This window comes from Orbicella faveolata, unplaced genomic scaffold (assembly GCF_042242905.1).
Source record: "Orbicella faveolata isolate gen_17 unplaced genomic scaffold, um_ofav_v1 contig_24, whole genome shotgun sequence".
NCBI classification, from domain to species: domain Eukaryota; kingdom Metazoa; phylum Cnidaria; class Anthozoa; order Scleractinia; family Merulinidae; genus Orbicella; species Orbicella faveolata.
The window spans coordinates 6545001-6570294 of NW_028301552.1; the positions used below are offsets into that span (position 1 = coordinate 6545001).

Sequence of the window (25294 nt, forward strand, 5' to 3'; positions counted from 1 at the left end):
TTTGTGAGGCTTATTCTCCAAAGCCTCGTGTTGAGGTCTATTGTGTTAGGCTGAATTTTAATATATCGAAATTGGTCTATTGAATGAAAATATACGTTACAGCAATGTATGGAAAAACTCGAATAAAGATTGTTGTGCAATCGTTGTCAAACAACAACTCAGGTTTACTTATCGAAGAAGGATGGGGACATGGGATTTGCGGTGTTGCGGTGTTGATGTTTTTTTAATGTGGTGATGCGGTGAATAAAATCTCAACTTGCGGTGTTGCGGTGATCTCAAATGTACGATGTTTGTGTTTTTCACGCTGCGGTGTTCGGTGAAATGAAATTGTATGCGGTGCTGGGTTTTTCTGATTTACCTTTCTCAAACCTAAATTTAGCATGTAAACTTCGTTAATCGATGCTAATTTATGACAAACACGCACCATTGAGGTTAACAATTTGTAACAAAATACAGACTATCACTTTCTAGTCAATCTTTAATATGCTTCGGCTGCCAATCCGAAGCTGTTTTCCTTTATACGTAACTTGACAAGTAACTCGACCTATGCCACCCACCATGCGCAATGAAAGGAGTTGTGATGTGTTTACTTTGTGGAAAATTGTTGAGGTATAAAAGTGTTATTTTAAGTGTAGATGAACGAATCATGGCGCTACAAATACATGTTGCGGTGACGTTGTTTCGTCGACTTTAGGGAGTTTTGGCAATGACGAAGGCGACGGCGGCGACTACGCCTTGTAAAAAATGAATTTATATTTTACCTTCGAATGTCGCAGCTGTGTAGATCTGTTCAGGGCGCCTATCGGTCTAAAATCTTGCTCAGGCTAGCATGCACCGACAGCGTTCAATTCCAAAAGAAGGTACAAAAAATTAGCCATTGCGGTTCTCGTTCTCCAAAATACGTATAATTTTGTCAGTCTACGTTGTTGTGTTGCAGAGGACGGCAAAGAAATGTACAAAGATTCAAAACGCACGTGGACGGCTATTGTTTTCCTCGTTAAACCTTTTGTTTGGTGACAGTCTCGCCGCCGTCGCCGTCGTGGTTTGCTAAAACTCCCTTTTCTTGCGGTGATGCGGTGTTCGTTAATTTTTTCTTTTTTTTTTTTTTTTTTTGCGGTGTTGCGGTGTTTAGAACCTCCTATGTCCCCCTCAAGAAGAAAGGCGGCCCTACTGGTGACGCCATTCCCATATTTTAATATTTAAGTAATCGGTAGTTTCAATAACAGGAATCAATTCACATAGCAGAGATATCAGTGACGTCACCTATTGTTATTAATATGCCAACCAGAGAACTATCGGGTGATGAAACAAAGAATTCTTTTGTTTAACGTTTTGAGCATTTAAATGACAAAAACAATGTTTGTAAAACATGTTACAAAGTACTTTTGAATGAAACCGACTTCTAAACGGTTTTTCCGCGAATAACACCTTTTCTTTTCAATTAGCGTGTTACCAGGAGATATTTAGTATAAGTTAAAATTGTCCAAGCTAAAATCGTCCATCTGTTATCTTCACGCACTAATGAAATAAGGTCTGCTGTGTTTTGACATCGAAGAAAACAAAACTTTACATTAAGAAGAAAGCATATCGTCACTAACAATAAATTATTCCAGGAAAAATGGTCAGGTGAAAATTAAACACAGTTTAGCAATTCACCTGGTCATTGCAATTAGCCTAAATAAAGATAACCATTCCAATTAAAATAACACCATCTACGAAAAGTAATGAAAAGGTTCTCTTTTAGATGATTTTACTCTAAGCACATGCAAATTTTAAAAATGTTTACCGCTCGGCGACTTCCGAGCGCAAATTTTGCGCCCTACCATAGTTAATAGAGGGCAATGGTTATGAAACACGACAAATTTCTTTGTTGTATGTTTTTGTTCACTTTTTTGGCCTTGGCCGTGCACAAAACACAGTAATAGTTGTTTATTCCGTACTGAGGAACTAACCAATAGAATCGCTTTTTTTTTTGTTTTTTTGTTTTTTTGTTTTTTTACTTAATTCATGCATAGTGTATGAATGAGCGCAAAACAAAAGATTTTTCACGGTCGTGGACCTTCCAACATATATCTTGGCATCTTTGTTTGCATGCGTTGAAGCACCATAAAGCAGGATCGTGAGGTATATGCACTAGGGTTAATGATGAGCCTCCCCATGTTGCAAAACGCTCCGCTGCCTCTATTTTACGAAGTAAGCTTGAAGCAAATACGTCTAGTTGGCGTTACGCGCGCGAAAACTGTGCGAGCACGTCACCATTGACTTTGGCTTAAATTTTGATTGGTTGAGAAAGTGGCGCGAGTTTTGTCAGGCAACCGCCTAGCGTAGAATTACTTTCGACACTCTACTGAAAACTGCCCTGTTATCTAAGCGACGAAAACAAAGCGTGTTATCCCAATACTTACTAATACTACTTTGGTTCTAATGATAGCTAGATCAAGCATTGCCTTAGCGATCAATTACCTGTTCTTGTTTCAGTCGCCCTGTTCTTCCTCACCATGTCAAAACGTAGGTACTTGTGCAACGAACTATGACGATGACACGTTTGAATGCCTTTGTTAAAAAGGTTTTATTGGAGAGTATTGCGGCAAAGGTAGATGCACTTTGTTAGCACTTTGTATAGTTTGTGTTCCCAATGAATAGGCCACTTCGGGCCAGCCTGAATATGCTCGGCGCAATGGTAAAGTTGAAGATGATGGATAGATGGATGGACGGACGGACGGGCGGATGGAAGAATGGGTGGATGGATGAATGGATGGATGGATGGACGGACGGACGGACGGACGGACGGGCGGATGGATGGCTGGATGGGTTAATTGTTTGGTTGGTTCGATATATAGATGATTTGTTGGTTTAGTCGATCGATCAATTGGTTGCCTGTTCCTTGCTTGATTAGTTGGTTGGTTGTTGGTTGACTGCTACTCAGAGTTCATTTATAAAAAAAACTTGTTATTTCTAAGTTTTTTCAAGCACCGGTCGCTCTAATAATTAATTCTAAGGGACGGACCATTTTCTCTTTGAGGGGGGGGGGGGGGGGAAGGGTTGTGCAATTACCAAAACAAACTTCTTATACAGCAAAAACTGCTGAAAATAGTCGTGCAAGGTGAGCGATAGGCTCGATTTCCAGCCGTTTTGGGAGTGCGGCTGTTTATCCTCCTCCCAATGGTGGGGACAAGGACCGTGGACTCAGAAAACGGCTGGAAATCGAGCCTAGGGGAGCGATGGAGAAAAAAAAAGTGCTTCCTACTATCCAAGTCCTGTACATGTTTTTGATGTTAAAAAATATTATTGCACCGTCTATTGCCTACCAAAAAATAACATGCAAAACCTTAGGGTGAGAAACAAATATCATGCCCCAGAAAATTGCCTAAACCATCCCCCAGCCCCTCCCCCTCAAAAAAATAATGGTCTATCCCCAAGAATTTTTTTTTCTCTTTCAGTCTTGACGTCATGCAAGGGAACTTTATGACTCATACACGTGAGTCACCGTGAGCTGCATGTTTATGTCTCTTGTTAGGCTTTCCAGTTGGCTATTCGATGGCTCTATTTAACAAATAGATTCCATATTGCCGTGCGTCTGTTCAGTAATAAATCACAGATGACGTCAAAATGTATTAAGGAAAAAAAATGGCACACGAGCTGTTAGGTGAGTATGTCAGTGATGTTTTTACCACATTCTGACGTCTTCTGTGATCTATTACTGAACAGACGCACCTCAACGTGGAGTCTATCTGTTTCGATTAAATTTAAACGAGTTCTCTAGAGAAACTACGCAAACTGTCTAAAACCAATGAAAATTTAGTTCAATTTAATCTCAAAGTTTCTTTAGTTCAATAGCTTTTGCTATTATTTGCATTCAACAGGTCCAGCGTGAGTCAGCTGGTTACGCTCCAAAAAAAGTATCAAAATTTCAGCTATAATGTCGATTACCGTTTTTCCCCATACAAACCTTTATAAATTCAAACCGTTGTAATACAACGCCACCATATGCTGCAAGGCGAAGGTCACGTTTCGCGTAACCAAACTCGGTGGTTATGTAATAGTAGATGTCGGCGGTAAATATGTCACGTTTCACGCGCTGAACGTTCGCACTCCTCGCATCGTGAGCTTGGGCCGCCTGTGTACTAGGTGAGAAGAAAATTACAGGCTTTCTTTCCAGCACTTAATACTAACACAGGGTTTTTTTAAATTTGTTTCGTACTGTATACTTAAACAAGACAGGCACTTGGAAACGTTAGAAAGTTAGGATCCAGAGAAAATAAACTGGAGTTAAATATAATTCAAAATAACTAGCCTGAACTGCTTTGAACAAAACGATTGACGAAAGATACTTTTGCAGGCACAAATAAAAAAGATGAAATACATAGCTTTTCTCTTTGTGTACTTGGAGAACGAGGGGTTGTTTATTAAGGTTTTTTAATTCGACCATCTGTCATTGAATATCTTTTTTAATCACTAGATTAACCTTGATTATGAACAGTTTCCAAAATGGCAAACAGCGCGGTATGCTACAGAGTACCTGCCGTGCATGAATGACAGATAACAAAACGTTCTAACCATACATGGGTATGGTATAACAATATTAAACAGAATGGTAGTGAATACCATACGTTAAACAGCCAGAAAAAAACACTAGTAGCCAGGAAAACAATATTTTCAAGTGATTTATAACTTAGAAGACAATAAATGATTTCTTTCTTTTTATCTTTATTTTTACTTTCTCAGAGCACCTTTCATTATGACTCGTCGTACTGGAGCGATGAAAATGAATACAACCTCCCTGAGGGGGAGACTGGGTTTAACAAAAAAGAGACCAAGCTACCGACCTACTGGAACATATCCTTCTTCAAGATGTCTTGGTATGAAGATCGGCCAACAGATCAACTTCATTGTCATTAACAAGCATGCCAACTCTCTGTACTCACTGATAGCTGACGGGCAAAACCGCGCCACCTCACTGGGTCGTGACACGTGGAAGACGCTGATTGGTTCAGAGGCCTCATTGCAACACAAATGTAACAAGGAAGGCTTCAACGTTGTGAGTCTTTCAACTTCATTTTCTAAAGCAAGGATTGGTTTCCTCGGAAACGAACAGGATCATTGCGAAACTTGTGATTCCAGAATTAAGTTTGGTACAGGAGGATATTTTGACAACTCCAACACGTGTGGAAAGGAGGCTTCATCCAGGTCCGATAATGGAAGCAAACACATCAAAGCCATGGGATATATCTTGGTGCAGTGACAAGTGACAAAGGGTTAATAATCATTAGCTTCATCACCATACTCCCCTTAGTTAGCCAAAAAATCGAAGTCATACAAGAACTGTGTCCTTGCAAATCTTGGTTGTACCAAGTAAGATTTACAAAGGAACGTTACCCGTCCTGTACGTTTAGAGTTAAGCGTGGCTTCACTTTTACGGGAGCCTTATTATTTATCGTTAATACTTGATTTGCACTGGAAATTAACGCGCGCCTGTTCGAAATTTTCTCAGTCATAAACGCTTGTGTAATTTTGAGAGAAATTTCAGAGATCAATCGTAGATATCACCCCGGTATCACCACAGATGAGTTCATCCATTAAAATATTGTAGTAAATATAACACGCACGCAATCAGAGCACATGGACTCATGAATGAACTTGACATTGAAAGCAATCAGGAGACCTTTCTAAGCTTTGCATAACATCTGTAGAAGTCGCCGTTTCCAGTCCGAGTTCAACCATAAAGCTACACTCAGATCTAAATTCTGATAATTTTCAGAGGCCATTTAGCAGCCCTCGGAAGACCTCACATGAATGGCTCGATACCCTTTAAGGGAGCAATAGAACAGACAGCAGAAACAGCGCCCCTAGCGCCAAAACAATAACAGCTGCTAACAAGCAAGACAATTAGAAGCTCACGAGAGGTGCTACACATTTTCAGGGGAAATGGATCAGATTTGTGTTTACACCAGAGCAGCATAGTATCGTGTCCTTCGCATCTTCTTTCAAAGAAGGGACGGTTAAACGTATGATCGCTATTTCCAGTTCTGAATGCATGGTCTTTATAAGGAGCTAAAATACAAAGACGCACTTTTCTGAGTCTGGGATCATTGCAGGATAATGCCCAATACAGAGTCCAAACATGATCCATTATCAAACTTGGACAAAATAACCTTGCACCTCCATGTTGAGCAATACATTTCATCTCTTTATTTACTCGTCATTGTCTCTTTAGTCAAAAAATATATATTTCTTATCTTTGGTTTGGTGCCAGTCAATTACAACAATGTATTCATTAAATCTTCCTCCCCGTACCCTAGTCAAATACTCTGTAATTTGTTAAAACACGAATTGCCCTATTCCTATGAAAAAGTCTAGTCCATGTCCATCAATTAATGTTTAATCCATATTGAAATTAATCCAGGCCATCCCATTCACAATGGAATGATCACGTTTTAATTGTGTTGCGTTACTATTCTACAATATGTACTTACAGCTAAGCCTCTGGCTGTTATAACTAAATATTCTGTTACGGTTTTGGCTCGGAGATGATTAACCGGCGGAATCAGCCTCAAGGCCGAAAAAAATTAAAATCTGTATTTGACAACCTAGGTTGTGCTGACGGTCATTGAATGATTAACTGTATTCAACAATTTTATTCTGAGCTCGAGATTTCTATCGCGTTACGTTGACAAGGGCGTAGCCCGAGTCAACTATCAAGCGTAGAAATCAAGAGCGGATAATCTAATTGTTTTAGTATAAATCTACTAGTTGTTCAAAACTTTATCCAAAGACATTTCGAAAACGCAAAGAATCGGCTGCCAGTTTGTTAAAAAGCGCACACTGCTGCGTTACTCGCTATCTACAACAGAATAGATAGTGAGTAGCGTAGCCAATCAGAGAACGCCATTCGTGATATATCGCTAGTAGATTTATACTAAAGAACTATATTAACTGGCAATTTTATAACATTTCGTATTTGTGTCTTATGTCTGATGGGTCAAGTGACGTGCGCGCTTGAAAATGTTCATTATTTGTCTGGACCAGCTGTGAGTGACCTAGCCCCTTTAAGAAACGATAAATTTAGCCTGCGAGCGGGCTCTAGTGTTTGGGTGCAGCTATCTGACCTTTCGCTTCGGCGCGCGAGCGAGTTTAAGAACGACGCGTGGGAGGCCTAACTAGACACAGCGCGCCGGCTCGTCTCGCGGTTTCGACTCATGCGTGTGTGTTTCTCGCGGCTTCGCCGCTCGCGTCCCCGCCCTAAACACAACAGCCTGCTTGCAGTCAACGATGTATTACATCCGGCATTCTTAGCAACGTACAAGTTACCTGTATGAAAATCAGAGAAAATTTTAAAATTTAGTTGACTAAGGTAGCAAAACAGCAAGTAATTGGTAAAGCTTAATCAGAGAGAAACAAGAATGGGACAACTGAGATAAATTACGAAATACTATCTTGAAAAATTCACCCTAGATTTTTCCTTGCAACGTCTCGTCATCTCTTGTATTCCGCGCCTTGTTTTCGTTGCGTCGTTCGTCTTTCCAGAGTTTGCCTTCTCTTATCATATTGCGACAGATACTTGGAGCAGATCTCCACCATTTTACTTTGTCCTGTCTTCTCCGCCAGCTCAGCGATTTCCCGAATGGCGTCCACCCGGTCTCCTTTTACAGCGATCAGATAAGCGGATTTTAGTTTACCGCACATTAGGAAAGCGCTTATCTGAAAAAAAAAAAAAAATACAATTATAACCAAATCTTAACGAAACGCAGGTTTACTGTGATGTGTTTGGAAGCACAGGACCTTTGCTGGGAATATCCCAACTCTTCTAAAACGGTGAAGAATGTTGCAAACATTGTCAGTAGGTGATATCCATACTGAACTCACGTTCGAAACAAACAGAATGAACTTAAGTGAGCTGATTTTCAGCCACTTGATTAGACAGCCAAACATGATCTCACTGCGCAAGAAACACCAAGGTTGTCTATTTGATGCTGCACGTTAAGGAAACTGATATATTCTCATGGTGGGAAGCAGTGCAATTTCTGGATAGTAAAAATCGACAACTCTTCGATACGCGAGCAAGAAGTTTTCCAAAACGGCGCTGGTCTACCAGGAAAAGAACACAAGAGAAGATAATATCAAATACCTTGTTGATGTCATTCTTCAGAAGTTTAATTAGTCCTTCCAGGTACTTCGTCTACATATAACGAAATACATATCTCGCAATCAGCTTTGAGTTAAAGGAAAATCGCATTTAATCAGAAGGGACAAAAACAGCCTTTTCCCTAATATTTGATTCCGACTGTTTTCTTCACTTTGAATAATTTTGCTCTTCTGTTCATATTGCAAGATTTGCTACTGTCTAGTAAGAAATTAAGTATAGGTAAATAAAAAAGTGTAAAAGCACTGAAATAATCAGCTTTTGTAAGAGATGTTGCTACGCGATGTAAGTTTCTAGACTGGTGTAATTAGAGATATAGTTGTAATTCATTAAGTCTTTTAACTTTTTTCCTTTCTTACTTTTAAGTGTTGAGAGAGTGTGACTAAATAGGCAAGTATTAAAAAAAATGTGGAAATCAAAAAAGAATTAAAATGTCACAGAAAAACCGGCCGCACCTGACTCTGGTCAGCGGCCACAATACTGACGCATGCCAGAATGATATCATCATGACATTTGTCTGTTACTTGTCCAGTCTCCCCCGAGCAACGTAGAAGTTCTTCAATGTGTGAGTACTTGTACTGTCGCGCCAGCGAACGGCCAGCGTCCACGTAAACACGTGCAGCAGGCAGATTAAAATCCTGTGTAGAGATAGAGAAGTGAACGTACTGCTAGCGAGGAGCCCTTGAAAGCGAGACTCCCTCGCCAGATGATGGAACGAGTTGAATGAACTGTGACTTTATTGAAACGTCCAAAATAATGATTTTTCCAAATTATTCATTATCCAAATTATTCATAATTGAGCTCTTTGAAAAAGTATTTCAAACTTAAGTGTCTGGGAAAATATTACACTTTTATAATATGGCACTCTTGTCCAAGATGAAAAGGACAATTCTGATTGGTTCACTGAGGGATGGGGAATTTGCAATACGGACCGCTCACGAATGGAACTTTTCAGCGGCTATTTTGAATTCTGTTGTTTCAAATAGCCATTATGGGATGCTCCGGGGGGTAAATTAGTATGTACTTGCCCTCTAAGCATCCCATAACAGCTATTTGAAACAACAGAATTAAAAAATGGCCGCCGTATCGCCGAAAAGATTCATTAGGTTCGGCGAATTGCTTTTTCAAAACATCGCACAAGCTATTACAGCTATTTGTTACGTACAAATGTTATTTCCTTCAAATTTGGCCGACAATTTCAGTTTAACTTTCAAGAAAGCGGCGTGATAAACGTAATATATGCTTACCTTTTGCGCGCGCGAGCAGTATGTCCCTAATACGGAGATCACGCTAGTTCAATAACATTAAAGATTTGTGGCCACACCAGAAATTGTCAGACTCCAGTAATGTTGTAAGCAGAAGCAGAGCACAGAACAAACCTGAATTATTCGGCTGGCCAAGCTGAAACCATCTAGGATTGTTGCTCCAGCAAGAAGGACCTGAACAAAAAACAAAGAAAAAATGTTTCAAAATTATAAAAGGTAGCAAGGTATGATAAACGACTGTTTATGGATACAAAAGGAAAATAATAATAATAATTACCTTAACTAAGTCCCCGCCCATCACAAATCCCTTAGTTACCTGGAAAACCACCTCTGCCCTAACATGTCCATTTCCGAAAAGGGTTGGCAGTCGATTTCCTTCAGTCGCTCGTAGTAGACCCAGCCCCCCTCGGTCCACAGCGCACTGATGCATGAAGCTCGTAACCTCCATCTGTAAGTTGATGGTGTTCATATGACTGTTCAACTCGGACAGTGACATGGTTAGGTGAGAGGATTCTTCGGCAACGCTCTTTACACTGGTAGTGCTACGCTGTCGCAAATACGCAAACACGGTGTTACAAGTTCCCTTGGGGGATTTCTTCTCGGCGATCACAGCTTCAATGTGCTGTTTAGCTTCCTCGAGGTAATGAAGTCGAGAGTAGAGATCTTCGTATGACGTCACGGGTCCACCGGCCGCGCCCTCGTAAAACCGGATACAAGTCTGAGCGGCGCGAAAGAAGTCCTAAGGTTGGAAAAGATGAGAGGAAGTTAAATTCTGATAAAACAAGTTGGCCTAATGGTAAAACATAGATATGCAAATAAACTTTGTTTGAGGAGGGTTACTCTTATCAACCTTGTCACTGACAAACCTGGGATGCTCAATTTTATTCCAGATCCATCTGGAAATTAATAGTGTTAAGTGCGCTGGGTTCCGGACCGAAGGGTCCGAGATCATTGCGATGTTCTTGGGTAGTAACTTCATGCTACAGTACCCGGAGTAAAGCTCCGGTAGCTGTGTGCGAGGTTTGCGAGGCGCAAGCTTACCTCTGTCTCGCCAGTGGCAGATTTTCCTATTACTGCTCTCGTATTACTGATACAACGACAACACTTACCCTCATAAACACCTGTACTTCGTACAGCAGATGATGAAAACTTCGGCGTAGTAAAAATTTACAAGCCGCGGTCAAATAAGGCATCCACGCCTGCAATGTCGGGTCAGCGGTTTCCATCTGCTCTTTCAGCTGCGTAAATCTACCTTTGAGAACAAGGCGCATGAACAAACTTTCGATGAACACTTCCACAGAACATTGCTAAGAAAGGAGGAGAAATAACAGAACAAAGAGGTGCTGAGTGAGGTCGATTGTTGAAAACCAGTCCAGTGTGATAGCAAGCTGACTTTGAACACAGTTTAGGAGAATTTATACCAACCTTTGCTCAATTAGTAGTAATGACTAGCTCGTGCTACATCAATGAACAAAATACTCCCCTTAGCATCCTGATGTAACTGAATTTTGACGCCACTACACTGTCCGACCGAATCCTGTCTAACTTTGAACAACGAAGGATTTTCCCTATCGCTTCAAACTTGTCGTTTAATGTTTTGTTCCCACTGAAACAGCGAACAGTGCGCAGTACACAGGATTTCAAATTTCTGCCTCATGCCGTCGCAACTTACAACAGCGCGGGTGGTAATACGCGCAACAACGCTTTTCAGCTTGCTATGCAACAATGTTGCAATGTTGAAAGTTGCTGCAAGTTGCAATGTAGTAAGCGCTGAAAGTTGTCCTTCCTTAGCATATCAGACGAGGCCTTAAACTACTGTATATAGTTAAGTCGATGTTCCAAGCTTTCGCCGATCCACGGCATCATCAGGGATAGAAAATATCCCGCTATACAACTTTCCCGTGATACTAGGCCTTCGCTAGAAGAAACAATCACGATTGCCCGAACAGAGAATAAAGGACAAATTCTTACCTTGTCTATGATGTACCTGCAAGCGAGCTTTAGATGACCGTGCCTGACGTAAAATGCCACAAGAGATGACGGGCTACCGTACTTATGAAGATAGTAAAGGCATTCGTCAAACCGTTTGGGATCTAAGTACGAATTACCACTCTGGAAATTCTGCCAAGATAAAGAAATTAGATGAAGAGATTGAACAAGATAACAACAGAAAGAAATAATAAGATGACAATCACAACTGTCCAATTACAGCAATGCAACATAATGAACCAATCAAATTTTTTCGACTTGCACTCGCCTGAAGGCTCGTCTAATTTTGAGAGAACTTTCAAATACCACGAGTAGTGCAAATAATTGCACTTGCATTCATACAAATACCCATATTAACAGAACAAAAATTTGAAATTGTATAGAATCAAGACTGACTTACTCGGCCGTTTTCCAAGAGGCCACGCAACGGTGACATCAGGTCATCTGTAGACTGTAAACAAATAATTACAAATTTGAAGGCAGGAAAATAAAGCACCAGGAATCGCGATTTTTTTCGAACCTCCAAGGGAAACGAAAATTAGTTTGAGAAATCGGGGATAAAATTAGTGTTCGACTAAGCAGTGGGAAACGAGTTTTAGTTCGAGTTATCGGGAGGTTCGAAAACTCGAGGGTTCGAGAATCCGGAATTCCACTGTACTTCGAAATCAATAGCGTTCAAAAAACAAAAAAAAGAAACAGCAACAACAACAACAACAATTGAACACATTTAAGACACAGTTTACAGATCTTTTTGCCAGTGTGAACGAGATTAAATTGGAGGAAACATTGGCTAGCCAAGGAGATTTACGTGATAAAACAACAACAAACAATAAAAACAATGAATAAGTTAATAAAGATGGTGAATTTTAAGCTCGGTAATGAAATGTGAAGGTGAATTAATCAACATGACACGAACGTGGAACAAAGAAAAATTCTGAGTCCCCTCATGCACCCCGAATCGAACCCATGACCTCCCGAACACCGCCCGGTGTTCGGGAGGTCATGGGTTCGATTCGGGGTGCATGAGGGGACTCAGAATTTTTCTTTGTTCCACGTTCGTGTCATGTTGATTAATTCACCTTCAAACAATGAATAATTAACGCAAACTTCGTAGAATTTGTAATCCAAGATGTGATTTACATTCCTGTTCTGTAAGGCCCCGTTCACACTACGCTGGAGCAATTTGAAAACGCAGCAGTTTATTCCTACGGCTAGTCCTACCGTCCACAATAACCCGTCATGAAAACGGAGCTTTTCGAAAATGCTCTTCAAACCGGAGGAATTTATAAACGTCGGATTTTCGTTTTAGTGTGGCCGGAAAACATTTTGAAGACGGAGCCTATTAAAAACGATGTAGTCAGGTTAATTATGTGATTTTCTTGTCCGAGTTTTATCCACAAATGACCGCTGATTGTTACGTTTTCAAATTTCTCCGACGCAGAGTGAACGGAAAACATTTCATGCGTTTCCGGAGTGTACCCTCCGTTTTTAAATTTCTCCGGCGTAGTGTAGATGGGGCCTTAGGTAACACCGTTCTCTCTACCATAGCTCTCTCACCAAAGCGCACGCTCTTTGCCACGTCACGCGTTCAAAAAATTGCGTGACGACCCAGGAGCTGCGCACAAAGGTGAACCTTACCTGTCTGTAGGCCAGAAGTGGAGACGACTGAAGAATGTCGATGATCTTTTCCAGATACTGTGAGTTATTATGCTGTTGCTGTTTTCCTGCTTCTTCAGCCTGCAAGACAACGAGTAAGTTTGTCGTCAGGCGCGACGGATGTTTGGTGACCAGGCTTTAATGTTCATCTTTTGTTGTTGTCACGGGCAACTGGCTCCGTTTTCAGTGGTAACTTGTCGGCCTTTGACGACATAGCAACAAAGCGCGCGAAATTAAATTGTAGGCGACGATATTGTCACCACTGGAAACGAGGAAAGTTGCCCGTGGTAACATCGTAATCTTAAAGCCGAAACTTCATCACCAAAGCTCCGTCGCGCCTTACTCAACTTATAATTGTATTAAAGATCTACGTCAATGTTTGCGCATCTTGAAAAGTTTAGCCTAAATTCTTCAAGTTCGTCATTTGAAATCCATGTTAATCTTCTCCATTCTTGTTTCTTTATGGTTTATTATTATCTCTTTGGTGTTCTTCTATTTTAGCAATTACTATTTTCGGGTTTCCTTCAATTTAGAGGTAATTTTGTACGCGGCCAGAATACCACAAAATACCGTGACTGAGTTCCTGTGGCCAGCAGCTGTAACAGCGCTTGATCTAATTACAGCTAAGAAACACAAGGGCCAGTTGATCTTGGCATTCTCGCTTTTTACCATTTACACAAGGAGAAACTGATTGGTTATCTTTTGTTTTAATGGATGTTATCTCCCCCCCCCCCCCCCCCCCGAAAAAAAAAAAAAACATTTCATTATCCTTCCATTTTACAGCGATATTTTTCTTTGGGTTAAGCTAGAGATCAAGCTGACGCAAGTCGTTCACCTTCATGCAACGAGCAAACTTTTCTCTGGCCCCAGGGAAATCTCCAGCTTGTAAAAGAGCAAATCCAGCCGCTCCCCACACCCCTGAGGGGTCAAGACCACACTTGGTAGAAACTTCCATGGCAAGAGAGAGCCGTTCTGCTTCAATAAATCGGTCACGAAGACGCCTGCAAGAGATAAACAAAAGCAATGACCAAATAAAAAATACTCTTTCCAAACGCAACCTTGTTACAAAATCTCTGACACGTAACTAGACAGAACAAAACTTTCCGTCCTCCTCCGTCCTTTATCTTGCAGCATCATGGTCTATGGTACCTCCTCTTCCACCCTCCCTCCCTCGATGGCATACCCTGCAGAGTCAAGGTGAAACGGACCCTCCCCTCCCCCATCGTACCTTGCAGAGTCGGGGTGCATGAGGTCGCGAAGTGAAGGGATGTCTCCACAGTTCGACTCTACTAGAAACTTCATTAGATCCACATGACCAAGGTACCTATATCAACGAAACGAAAATGAAGAGGTATGTTAACAATGGCTAAACAGTTAGTCTGGCCTCGTTTACAGCTTATTACATGCAGACGAGAGATCCCAGCTCAAAATCGCTGTATACTCGGTAATTGCTGGGTTTGCTCGGAGCTTACCTTGACAACAAAGACGTCTACCTAATCTGGTTTCCAGCTCCCTTCTGGACGATAAGGGATCTAGGAATGAGATTGACGCCCACTTCGCGGGCTTAACTCTCCCCCGCATGAGTCTGGACCCGAAACATTCCATACCGATGACGTAACTCAACAGTATCTTTTTCCGTCTCTGATTGGTTGTTCATTGCGCGGGAAAAATTCAAAATCGAGCAACAGCCAATCAAAGACGCTACACTTTTGAGCTATAGAGGGACTCTCCATAGCTGAAAGATACACGTTATGGATAGAAACGTTTTGAATTTCTTAAACAAGAAGCAGATGATAAGTTCATAAACTGTACATACGTATCACAGAGTTCCACGCCTTGTGTCTCTCCAGCCTTCATCATCTTGAGTTTAGCATTGAACAACAGATAACGAATCATACTGGTGATGAAATGGACATCAACATCAACAACAACAACAAATTATGACCAAGCTAGTATTTATGAATTTAATCCTTGAATCCCGGGAGTTGATCATTTCTAGGTCAGGAGAAGAACGGGCAAGGAGAAACGTCTTGACTGAATAGAAACTTAATTCTAGTAAGAGGGCTGTGTGAAAGGTTGTTAGGAGAATATGACGCAGATCCTGAAAATAAAAAAGTCGACTGCAATTGAAATGTTTCGATAGAGCTTTTATTTTCCACCCTTTTTTAAAAATTGTGAATAAACAACAAACGATACATTGAATTAGCTGTGAGAATGTCATTCTTGAATCTAACCAGAGAAACTCACAGAAAGATGGAATAAAAAATAGCCACTCAGGTAACAAGAACATAAATGTCCTGTCCAGTGACTATTTACTGTTATGACTTCTTCTCTTTATTTGAGCAAAATTCAGCCTCTAATGCCAAGTAGTCACTGACCTTATAAGCAGGTTATGGTCAAGCTCCTCATTTCTGACACCAGGGGCCACTGAGACCAACTTTTGAGAGAGCGAGTTACACAGGTCCAGAATCAGCATGCCACAGGCCTTGACGTCACTGTGAAGGTCCAAAATGGACACGCACAGGGAAGCACTTGGGGCCTGGAAAGGTAATCATGGCGTCGTCACTCAAGAAATTCCTCATTCAGCTCATTATCAAGCAAAAGATACTTATTGCAATTGTAAGCTGCACAGGCTACCCCAGAAAAATTGGGACAGTTTGCTCTTACAATTCGCCTGCACGCATTTACACCTCTTGGTTATATCTGTTTTCAGTCGCCAGTTAATGCTGCTAGCAAAAACGATAACGTCATGACATATTTTACCTGTTCATAGAAGAATTCATCTCTAAGTAAGGAGTTATTTTCTTCATCCAAACTCAGTTTCCACAGACAACGTGCATTCATGTCTTCAGTGAGCCACTCGGTGGACGGTGTTCTCTCCAGATAACTGCCACCTATGATACTACTTGTTCCACTGGATTCTGTGTTCTCTGCAAGTCCTGTTATGAAAAAAAACAGCAAACAAAAAGAAAATTATCGCTGGATCATAACGCGTGGAACGTCACGGCAGAAATGTAACGCAATGCTTTGACATGTGACCCGATACTTGCACACGCCACAGTCGTTAGCTGGAAGTTTAGCTAACTTTGAGACGACGCCGTGGTATTTTATACATGTTAATGATTGTCGACTAATGAAATTGAACTGACAAGAAATTTACCTATACTCGTAAGCGGAAAAATAACTTAGTCATAATAAGAAGGGATAGGTCACTGTATTTTAGGTAATTCTGTTGATTTTCGTCAATTACGAGGCCAAATTGGTAGAGCAAGTCTTTTACTGGCAAGATCACGGCCACACAACAAACCAAGATGATTTCCGATCGTTGATAATGACACTTCCAAACAAATTGAGATAAATATGAAAAACAGCACCGATGTTTTTCAAGTTTACCCTAATGCAATCCGTGTTAATCTTCTCCAGTTTTGCCCATCCATGCCTCTTTTTCCTTTTCTGTGCTTGTTTTGAGTTGTTCTACAGTTTTAAGCCGTGACGTCTCAGTTAATTCTATAACCAGTCGGTCATTGCCTACACCTGTGTAACATAGCCTCTAACGCCTTACCTTGGGAGCTGCGTCTCTTCTCCAAAGAATTTGGTTCTGAGCGAATGGATGCGGTTAAATCCTCACGAAGTGGACGAGACCTTAAGCACAGACAATGAAAAATGTCCAAACTATAACAAAGGAAGTACTTTCTCATGAAGCTAAGCTGTAAAGCTAAGGGAGTCCTCGCTCCTAAAATTCAATTGTTTAGGTTTTCCTTAGATCTAGAATTGCTTGCTGCCATTGACTTGCGGTTTATATCACTTGTAAATAATTACTCCTCCACGCAGGAGCGTATTATTGCGAGAAAATTGCTGGAGGCCGTTCTGGGCTAGACTACAGGAGTTTTCTTGTGAGTTTTAACCATACAAAGGAAATGTAGTTTGAATCCCTAACCTCCGGATTACATCACCAATGCTCTATCCACTGAGTTAAGAGGTAACGTGAGCAGGTCGTTGGTTCTCTAAACTGGTGGCAATTCGAAGTAATGACGATAATTATGTGAACACTTCTAATGTAATTGTTTTGATCTTAGTTGACTTACCAGTTTGTGTAGAAGTATTCAAAACAAGTATCGCACACGCGAACGGGATACTTCCCGTACCCCGGGACAAGGTAGTTATGCTGGGAACACGTCCCGCATACAACTCGCCCACAGCGCCTGCAGTGATGTCGGCGATTGAACTGAAACAAGGAAGAAAACAAAATTCATGTTTTCGCATTTCCTTCGTGCTCTCATTTGATCCCCTCCTCAAGCGACGTCTAACGTTAGACCCAACAAATTCTACGATGACGTAGTCTACAAAGATCCGTGTGATTGGTTGCTACTTGTGCGGGAAAATTCAAAACCGAGAAACAACAATCAGAGGCACGACTCGGATCTCTGTAGATCCAGTGAGTGACTACGTAATCAGAATGGATATTTTCGAGTCAAATCACTGACATCATGTCTACTCTTTATACCCCCATTAGCAATACCTTTTATTCTATCGAAAATATATTAACATGAAGATTTGACATGAAGATTTGTTTCCGCAGTTCGTATCATTCTACAAAAAAAAAAAAGTCACTATTTTGAGACAGTGTCTCACCTATTTTCTGACAAACACTATACCAGTGTTGGCATCGTTAGAGAACTCAATAAAAATTCACGGGGGAGGGGGTTGGGGCTTCGGGCCACTCACTGCATACCCTTTTTGAACGAGAAAAAGCCCATGTTCATTTTACCCCATGCCCTCCTCACTCCTCTTTGAACAATATCGAAATCTGTTACTATAACTTACCATGCTAAACTTTTCATGACAGATGACACATATTGATACTTGTTGGTCTGGCATCCAGTTCTCCTTCTTTGGTGGCAGGACTGGCGGAATATACAGCTGCTGACCACCTTGAACCGCGGTCTTCTTTGTACCCAAGCTCCCGGTGGTAGACGAAGGCGTAGTTGGTCTCTGGGTTTTCTTCTCTCTTTCCATAGTCGGCAATCGCGAGTCAAGAGAAATTTTTCTTCGTGGAAAGGTTTGAACTTTCCTTTCCAGGCTCCCGGCCGTAGATTCCCGCGCTCCTCTTTCCTTCACTGGTGTCGAAGTTACAGGCGTGTAGCGCCCAGACTCCGGAATGGGCGTTATTCGACCAGGCATGGTGGTCATGGAAGACGTAGGCGAGGAAGAGGGGGTCTGGATCAGACTCTGCATGATGCTGCTGCAAAGTTCTGTCAAGGATAGAAGCTATGTTACCAAATTCATCTGATTGTCCATAATGTGTGAATTAGTTGTAAGATGTATTTACAAGGCTAAAAAGGAATAATATACCTCAAGCCAAAGGTTTTCGACTTAATTGAGTAATCTTGTGGGCTAAAAACGTTTAACTTTATTAACTTGCTAACTAATGCGTTTTTCTTTGAAAACGCATGCTTTTTTATGGTTCCACACGTACTGAAACGCTCGAAAATGCTGAAAACGCATCGTTTCGAAAACGCTCCGTTTCTAAAGTGGACAGGTGAAAACGAAGGCTTTTGAAAACGATGACGAAAACCACGTCATATGCTCTCGCTTGCATCAGCGTTTTCGGGCATTTTCGTATGGACGATAGGCGATAACGTATCAAAAACTATGCGTTTACGAATGCAGACGCATCAGTGTGGACAGGTAGAGGAAACGAAAACGTTAGCGTCGGCGAAAATATTTTGCTTCGTTTTGGTTGAGAAGAAAACGGATACTTCAGTAAAAACTCTGAAATGTGTTTCCACTGGTCTACCTATTAAAAAACAAATTTGATAAAAACCTCGCTCATAAAACCATCAAGCTAAAACATTTCTCTGGCTAGCGCCTGCTAGAGGGTTATCGGAACTATTATATATTCGTTTATTCTTGTACTTTACAAACAATTTTCTTTTTATATACATATACCTATATAATTATACAACTTCCTTCACGGTAACTCTTTAGGTCTTTTTTAAACTCCTTTTCTTTGATCATTACTCACCCTTTGTTTGACTTCGCTCCATTTGCACAACTTGAAACTCCAGCGCCTTAGAGGAATACGTAGTCAACAATTCATCAAACGCCTTCACTGTGCATCCGTGATCACCAAGGCTCTCAACATCTTCCATGCAGCTCACATCAACCTGTGAACAGCACAAAGACATGTAGAACAAGAATGGACGAAGTACCCTAATGGAAGGAGCCATCCAGGTTCTATCCCCGGCGAGGTCATTGTGTACTGGTCTATCAAAAGGTATTTACTTTTCAGTGCCAGGCTAACATGCAGAAATGTTAGAAGAAGCCACAACACATTAAGGGAGCAAAAATAGTCCCAACAACTAGTTCTTGAAACGTGAAGTTGGGGACCTCATTGACTCACCCACTCCCCCCCCTCCCTCCCTCCCTCCCTCACTCAATCCCTTCCTCGCCCCCCCCCCCCCACCCTCCCTCCCTAGGGCTTCAGATAATAGAAAACACTGTAACCTTTAACCTATTCGCCATACCTGGATGCGCTGAAAGACTTTAGCGGCCCACTCAACCTTCATATTCATGAGAAGCTGCTCTAGCAAGAGGGGAGGCCTGGAGACAAGGTGCTCATAATGCGGCCGCGCGGGGTCTGGTAAGCACAGTAGTGCTTTGGCGCCCATCTTGGTGCACAGTAACTTCTCTATACGGATTGGAGACAGCAGGGAGGGGAGGTTGGTGAGCATGAATTGAATTATAAACAATGTTTGACCGACGTGAAGGTTCTGAGATAGAAGAGACTCGCAGATGCCAAGAGACATTTCATGGTCTTGAAGCCCCTCTAAGATCCTGTAAGCCTTCATGTGATCCTCTGCGCTCTCGGCAAGCAGGTGCTTTAGTTGACTTTCTTTGATGGTCTGTTTCAAGAAAACACCAAGTGATAACAGTCGAGTTACAATAAAACTTGTATTAAACGGACCCCATATTAAGCGGATACCCAAAATTCCCAAAATTTTCTTCCACAGACTGTAAAATAAACCTGCATTCAGCGGACATCTCTGTTAAGCGGACGCGGACACCAATATTAAGCCATTTTTTTGCACAAAACCTACAATAAGCGGACACTTCAAGGGCATTTTACCTCTAAAGGTTCAGCTGAGACTCCTTTAACATTGTTCAGCGATTTCGTTTTAAAGCTAAGTGATTATTCCAGATTGAGGCATTGACTGATTGGACATTGCGTTACGAGCAGTCTTTGAGCTCACAGTGTTACACTGTGTTACAAAAGGGTTAATAATTAACTATTATTGCACAATACATTTGAACTGTTTAGAGCGGACACCCTGTATTAAGCGGACCCTAATGAGGGTCCCAAGGGTGTCCGCTAAATACAGGTTTCACTGTATAACCAAGTACAGTTGAACCTCGCTATTTCGAACACTCAGAGGAAACAGAAAATAGTTCGAAATAGCGAGAAATAGCAGATAGTAAATGTCAGAAGAACAAATCCAAAGGAAATGTTTTTTTAAGTTCGATAAAACGGGAAATTCAAAATATCCGAGTTCCGAATTAACGAGGTCCAACTGTAGTTATTCACCAACACTACAAAGCCTCGCGTGTTTGGAGTTGATAAGCTAGCAACAATAGGCTACTTTGAATATGTTGAAATTTAGCTCCATAGTGAGGCCTAGAGGAACAAACAAGAGAAAAGGAATAAACATGCTCATTCAATTTCTATCGATAGTGAGTAGCGTAACCAATCAGAGAACGGCATTCGTGACAGAACGCCAGTGAATTTACACTAATTTCGTGTAAGTTTGCATCTATGCATTCCTTGTTGTGCGCCACTTTGTCTATTACCCAGATAATTAAGTGTGACCCGAAATCCATCTAACAAGTCAGACACTGACATCAGTCAAATCCTGTTTATACAGACATTGTTAACAAGCTCTCCGTATCAAGCGCGTGATTGTTTGCTAATTTTGCAACCCGTCCGAATTAAATCATGCGCGCAAGATTATTTCAGGTAATTTGACCACAGCCTAGTCCAGACTGCAAATAATTGAGTTAAAAAAGTATCTCTGACGGCCAAATTCAACTCAAATTCAAATTCAACTCCCCTCTTCCCACTCCTCTGAATTTTTCTTATTCAATTTAGTATATCTAAACTGGACAGACAGCACGTACTCTTATCACATATACAAGTATAAAAGCTGAGGACCAAAACATTGCAGTAATAAGGAGGTGTCGATATTAAAGCGGCTGGTTTGGACTAGAGATGCACCCTCGCTGATAACTTAACTTACCTTGTGAAAATGACCAGGAAGATTGTGAAGCTCAGCCCAGTCCACAGCGAGATCAAACTGTTGAACAGACAACAAAAACTCCATAACATTTCGCGGTTCTTCCTCGGACATGACTGCCACACCTTGCCACTGTTTGAGACTTAATAAGGAATGCTGCTGTTTTTGTTCCTGCTGGGTGGCTTGAAACTGAGGGGACTTGGCACACCGAGAAATCTGGGAAATGAAATATTTGAGAAGTGCCGTCATGTTTTTGAGTCTTCGCAAAACTCTTTTGCTACTAAATATGCACCTACCAAAATGAAGGTATGAAAGGCAGACGTGCAGACAGACGACCAGACGGACGGACAAGCAAGCAGAGAGGGAACAGCAGGATGGACAGACAGACAAACAGAAAGACAGACAGACAGACAGACACGCAGGGACGCAGACAGACGGACTGACGAATGGAAAGATTGGAGGGCGGCCATAAGGACAGGGAATACGGACAGGGACGGACGGACGGACGGATGGACAAAGGAACAAACGAACAGTATCTCACTCAGTCAGTCAGATAGACAGACAGACAGACAGAAAGACAGATAGACAGACTTGCAAACAGAATGACGGACAGACACACAGAAAGACGGACAAGAAAACAGTGACCAAGAGAGGCAATGGAACAGAGTAGCGAATGCTATAGGCCTGTAGACAATGAAAGCAACACTAAACATATTGAAAGCAAGTATACTCCTGATTGTGAGGCTTGAGAAGGAAAGCACTGGCAACAAAACAAATTCAAGGAGGAAATTATGATTGCTACCTTTTGATACAAGGATATCTCCTTTCTCTTCCTCTCCAAGTCTTTTGTCAAGACAGTGTTTTTGGTGGGACGTGACAGACACAGGTCGATTAAGTCAATACAGGTCTTAGCGTTCCACTCCTTCAGTTTTCTCATCACTAAACGCGTCAACTGATGGTAATCTTTGATCCGAGGTAGAAGAGCCCAAGGTTTCTTTTGTACTACGTGATTTAACTTTAATTCTGGAATCTTCAACTGATGATAAACTGTTTTCAGTGTCTCGCGTAGCTCAGATCTCGTTCCTCCTTTGCTCAGAATAGCGGAGCTCAACAAAAAGTCGATGGCAGGGCCTCCGACTCCATCCCCGCGAAGATTGGACGAACTGATTAACTCCAAGAGTTCTTCAAAATGACCTTTGCGCAAGAAAAAGTCACTGGCCCTGAGAAAAGCATTCTGTAGCGACCGACTGCCTTCAGGGGCCAAAGACACGGAAAACAGCGAGATTTCCGGCGGGTGGGTCCCTCCTTGTAAGATCTGAAGGTTTGAATCGAGCTTAATGAGGTCATAACTGCCACAACTGCCGCCGGCTTCTTCTAACTCCGCTGGAGTCAACATTTCTGCTATCATGTAGAGCTTGCAAACAATGTACCTCTGAAGAACTGGAAATTTCGCAGTTTTTTCCAAAGCAACTTTGAAGGGAAGCTCGATTGTTTCGTCCACAGGTTCACAATTTTCGCTTGAGGTTTGTGCAATGACTTCTTCGGAAGTCTGCATTTTCACGGGTGCGGAGCACACCAAGCTTGCCAAAGCAGCAATCAACGGTGACTTTTCCTCTAAATACTCCAAAGTTACGTCGTTCAAGCTGAATAGTCCTCTTTTCTCAACCCTCCTTGACCGCGCCAGAACAGACAACTCCATGCTGAGAAGACTGTCCGGGACAGAGTTGGACCGCTGGAAGACTGAGGCCGAGGAAGACCGCTCGAGCATCGCAGACTCAAACCTGTAACCAAAGGTCCAACAAAATGGTGTAAATGCGATTTCTGTGATGTTGGGAAGCATTTGTTGAAGCACTGCGGCGGTATCGGGATAAAGATACGGCTCCAGCTGTAGCAGAAGAGAAACATCAGGTTCTTTAGGAGAATCGGGTCCGGGTGGATCTAGTGGTCTTATTTCAAAGTCCTTCCTGTACCAGTGAAGGATCTCAGGCAGGTTTATCTGTCCAGTTTGCTGGTTCAATGATACCCGGGAATTTAAGTAAGAAACTACAGCGGTGGAGAGCTGCGCGTCCAGTTCATCTACGTCAAACACCTGCAAATAAACCACTGGCTTAAAATAGAAATGCATCATGATTATCTATTGTGAAATGTTGCTTAAATAAGAAAGTAAGGTTAAGTATGCATACGAGCCAAGTGGCCCATCAGGCGGGAGCTTATCCCGGTTTCTGTAGCAAAAAGCGACTAGGAGTATTTCTACTTCCCCCTGGATGGGATGCTAGTCCATCGCAGGGTTACCCCCAGCATTAAATTCGCCGGTACCCATTTATACTCCTGGGTGGAGAGAAGCACTGTGAGAGTAAAGTGTCTTGTCTATAAACAAAGCTCAATGTCCCAGACCAGGGCTCGAACCTGGACCGCTCGATCCGGTGGCGAGCCACTAACGTGCTCAACACCCGCGCCATTTTCTGTTCCATCTATTCAGGCCTACTGTTCATAAATTATGTTAACTTTGGAACCGTTAGGAACTCGAAATTGATTAGAAATTACTGCAGCGTATGTTGAAAGAAAACGAACCCGAATTTAAAAATTTACCTGAAGCTGAGGGGAAGACACACAGCCGTCACAGATTGCAAAAATAATTCGCTTCTCAGAAGTGGCGAGCTTGAACCTTCTCTTGTCGTCATCAGCATATCGTTCTGAAAGTTACAAGTGGAAAAGACTCTGTCACATGGTGCCACAGACATCCCATTCCCTGTCTTTTTCCTGATAAAAATATAATTTCCCAGACCAAAGAAGTAAGAAACATCAGATATAGTGGCGGTTTCTAGCCTCCCCTTTGAGCCGTCCTTTCCACCTATTCGTTAAGACATGATTTTTCAACAAATATTTTTTCCCTGCCCATTTCCTGACCCGTGGCAGCCCTGTGTTTATGAAGTTGTAAAAGAATAAAATGGACAAGAAACAGCGGTAAGAGTGGAACCCCAACTTATCGCAGCACCCGCTTAACACGAGCTGAATAAGACGCCTCCTTATTACGGGCGGTTTTATGACGCGTTAGCTTACAGGAGCATTTTGAGCTATTTTGGCCATGGACAAAATTACCTTTAAACTGAAGGAAACATGAAAGTAATAGTTCACGAAGATAGAAAAACACCAAAGAGATTATAATAAATCATAACGAAGCAAGGATGGTTAAGGACGGAGAAGATTAATACGGATTACAAACGGCGAACTTAACAAATTTAGGCTGAATTTTTCAAGATGCGAAACCGTGATGTAGCTCCTTTAAGAGTTTTGGTGGAAAATAAACCATTTTGTTCATGAACTCCTCGTTAGTACGAATTCCATCTGTGTCCCTTAGTGATGTTCTGTTAACGAAGCTAATTGAAGGCGGTTGCCAACTCATTGCTCACCTCTCCCTCAATTTTGAATTATATTAAAACATATATCGAAATGGCGGCAATAACAGTTAGTTTCGATTTACTTCGGGTTCAACAAGTACTTTTAAAGATCACTGTATAAGATATTTCCTTTGATCCGTGCATGGAGGCAGGACCGTAGCTAGTAATAGGCAAACTGTGGCCCTTACCTTCGTCATTTCTTTAAGTGGGAAAGTGGGAAAGTGGAAAATTGCTAGCAAATAAATGTACAAACAAAAAATTGACATTCCCTTAGTCATAATTGTTTTTCTGGATACGGCCCTGAAAGGGATAACAGTGATGAAAGTACTGTGTGGCGGCAAAATGTGTGAGAGACTTCCTGAAAGGCACAGATCTGTTACTTCGTGCAAAAGAAAAAACCCCATTGAGGTTAGTTGAAGTTAATCCCGACACCTCACTGCTTTGTTATCACAACATTATATTACCTGGAAAACACATAATCACTCCCTCTCCAAATGTACTCGGCGGCACCAGACCTTTGTGTAAAATAACGAACTGCAGGTCGAACGCACTGTC

General features: G+C 41.7%; 2 protein-coding genes across 2 annotated transcripts in view; one reads left to right on the plus strand and one right to left on the minus strand.

Annotated features, from left to right (window-relative positions):
• The first annotated feature begins 4738 nt into the window (after nucleotides 1-4738).
• LOC110050567 (uncharacterized) lies at nucleotides 4739-5242 on the plus strand. The gene has a single exon (XM_020756495.1). The coding sequence runs from the start codon at nucleotides 4739-4741 to the stop codon at nucleotides 5240-5242; it is 504 nt and encodes a 167-aa protein (XP_020612154.1).
• A 924-nt stretch (nucleotides 5243-6166) lies between these two features.
• LOC110050533 (uncharacterized) overlaps nucleotides 6167-25294 on the minus strand; it is a 35337-nt gene continuing 16209 nt past the window's right edge. The window contains exons 17-39 of the mRNA XM_089290979.1: nucleotides 25204-25289; nucleotides 23931-24034; nucleotides 22144-23430; nucleotides 21345-21557; nucleotides 19578-19955; nucleotides 19076-19217; nucleotides 17875-18302; nucleotides 17136-17275; nucleotides 16613-16692; nucleotides 15814-15989; nucleotides 15429-15589; nucleotides 14867-14947; nucleotides 14279-14374; nucleotides 13886-14051; nucleotides 13033-13131; nucleotides 11795-11845; nucleotides 11377-11526; nucleotides 10515-10712; nucleotides 9722-10144; nucleotides 9520-9579; nucleotides 8596-8778; nucleotides 8126-8176; nucleotides 6167-7698 (exon numbers count right to left, since the gene is read on the minus strand). Coding sequence (XP_089147105.1) covers nucleotides 7474-7698; nucleotides 8126-8176; nucleotides 8596-8778; nucleotides 9520-9579; nucleotides 9722-10144; nucleotides 10515-10712; nucleotides 11377-11526; nucleotides 11795-11845; nucleotides 13033-13131; nucleotides 13886-14051; nucleotides 14279-14374; nucleotides 14867-14947; nucleotides 15429-15589; nucleotides 15814-15989; nucleotides 16613-16692; nucleotides 17136-17275; nucleotides 17875-18302; nucleotides 19076-19217; nucleotides 19578-19955; nucleotides 21345-21557; nucleotides 22144-23430; nucleotides 23931-24034; nucleotides 25204-25289 — 4978 coding nt within the window. The 3' untranslated portion in view covers nucleotides 6167-7473. The remainder of the gene's footprint in view (nucleotides 7699-8125; nucleotides 8177-8595; nucleotides 8779-9519; nucleotides 9580-9721; nucleotides 10145-10514; nucleotides 10713-11376; nucleotides 11527-11794; nucleotides 11846-13032; nucleotides 13132-13885; nucleotides 14052-14278; nucleotides 14375-14866; nucleotides 14948-15428; nucleotides 15590-15813; nucleotides 15990-16612; nucleotides 16693-17135; nucleotides 17276-17874; nucleotides 18303-19075; nucleotides 19218-19577; nucleotides 19956-21344; nucleotides 21558-22143; nucleotides 23431-23930; nucleotides 24035-25203; nucleotides 25290-25294) is intronic.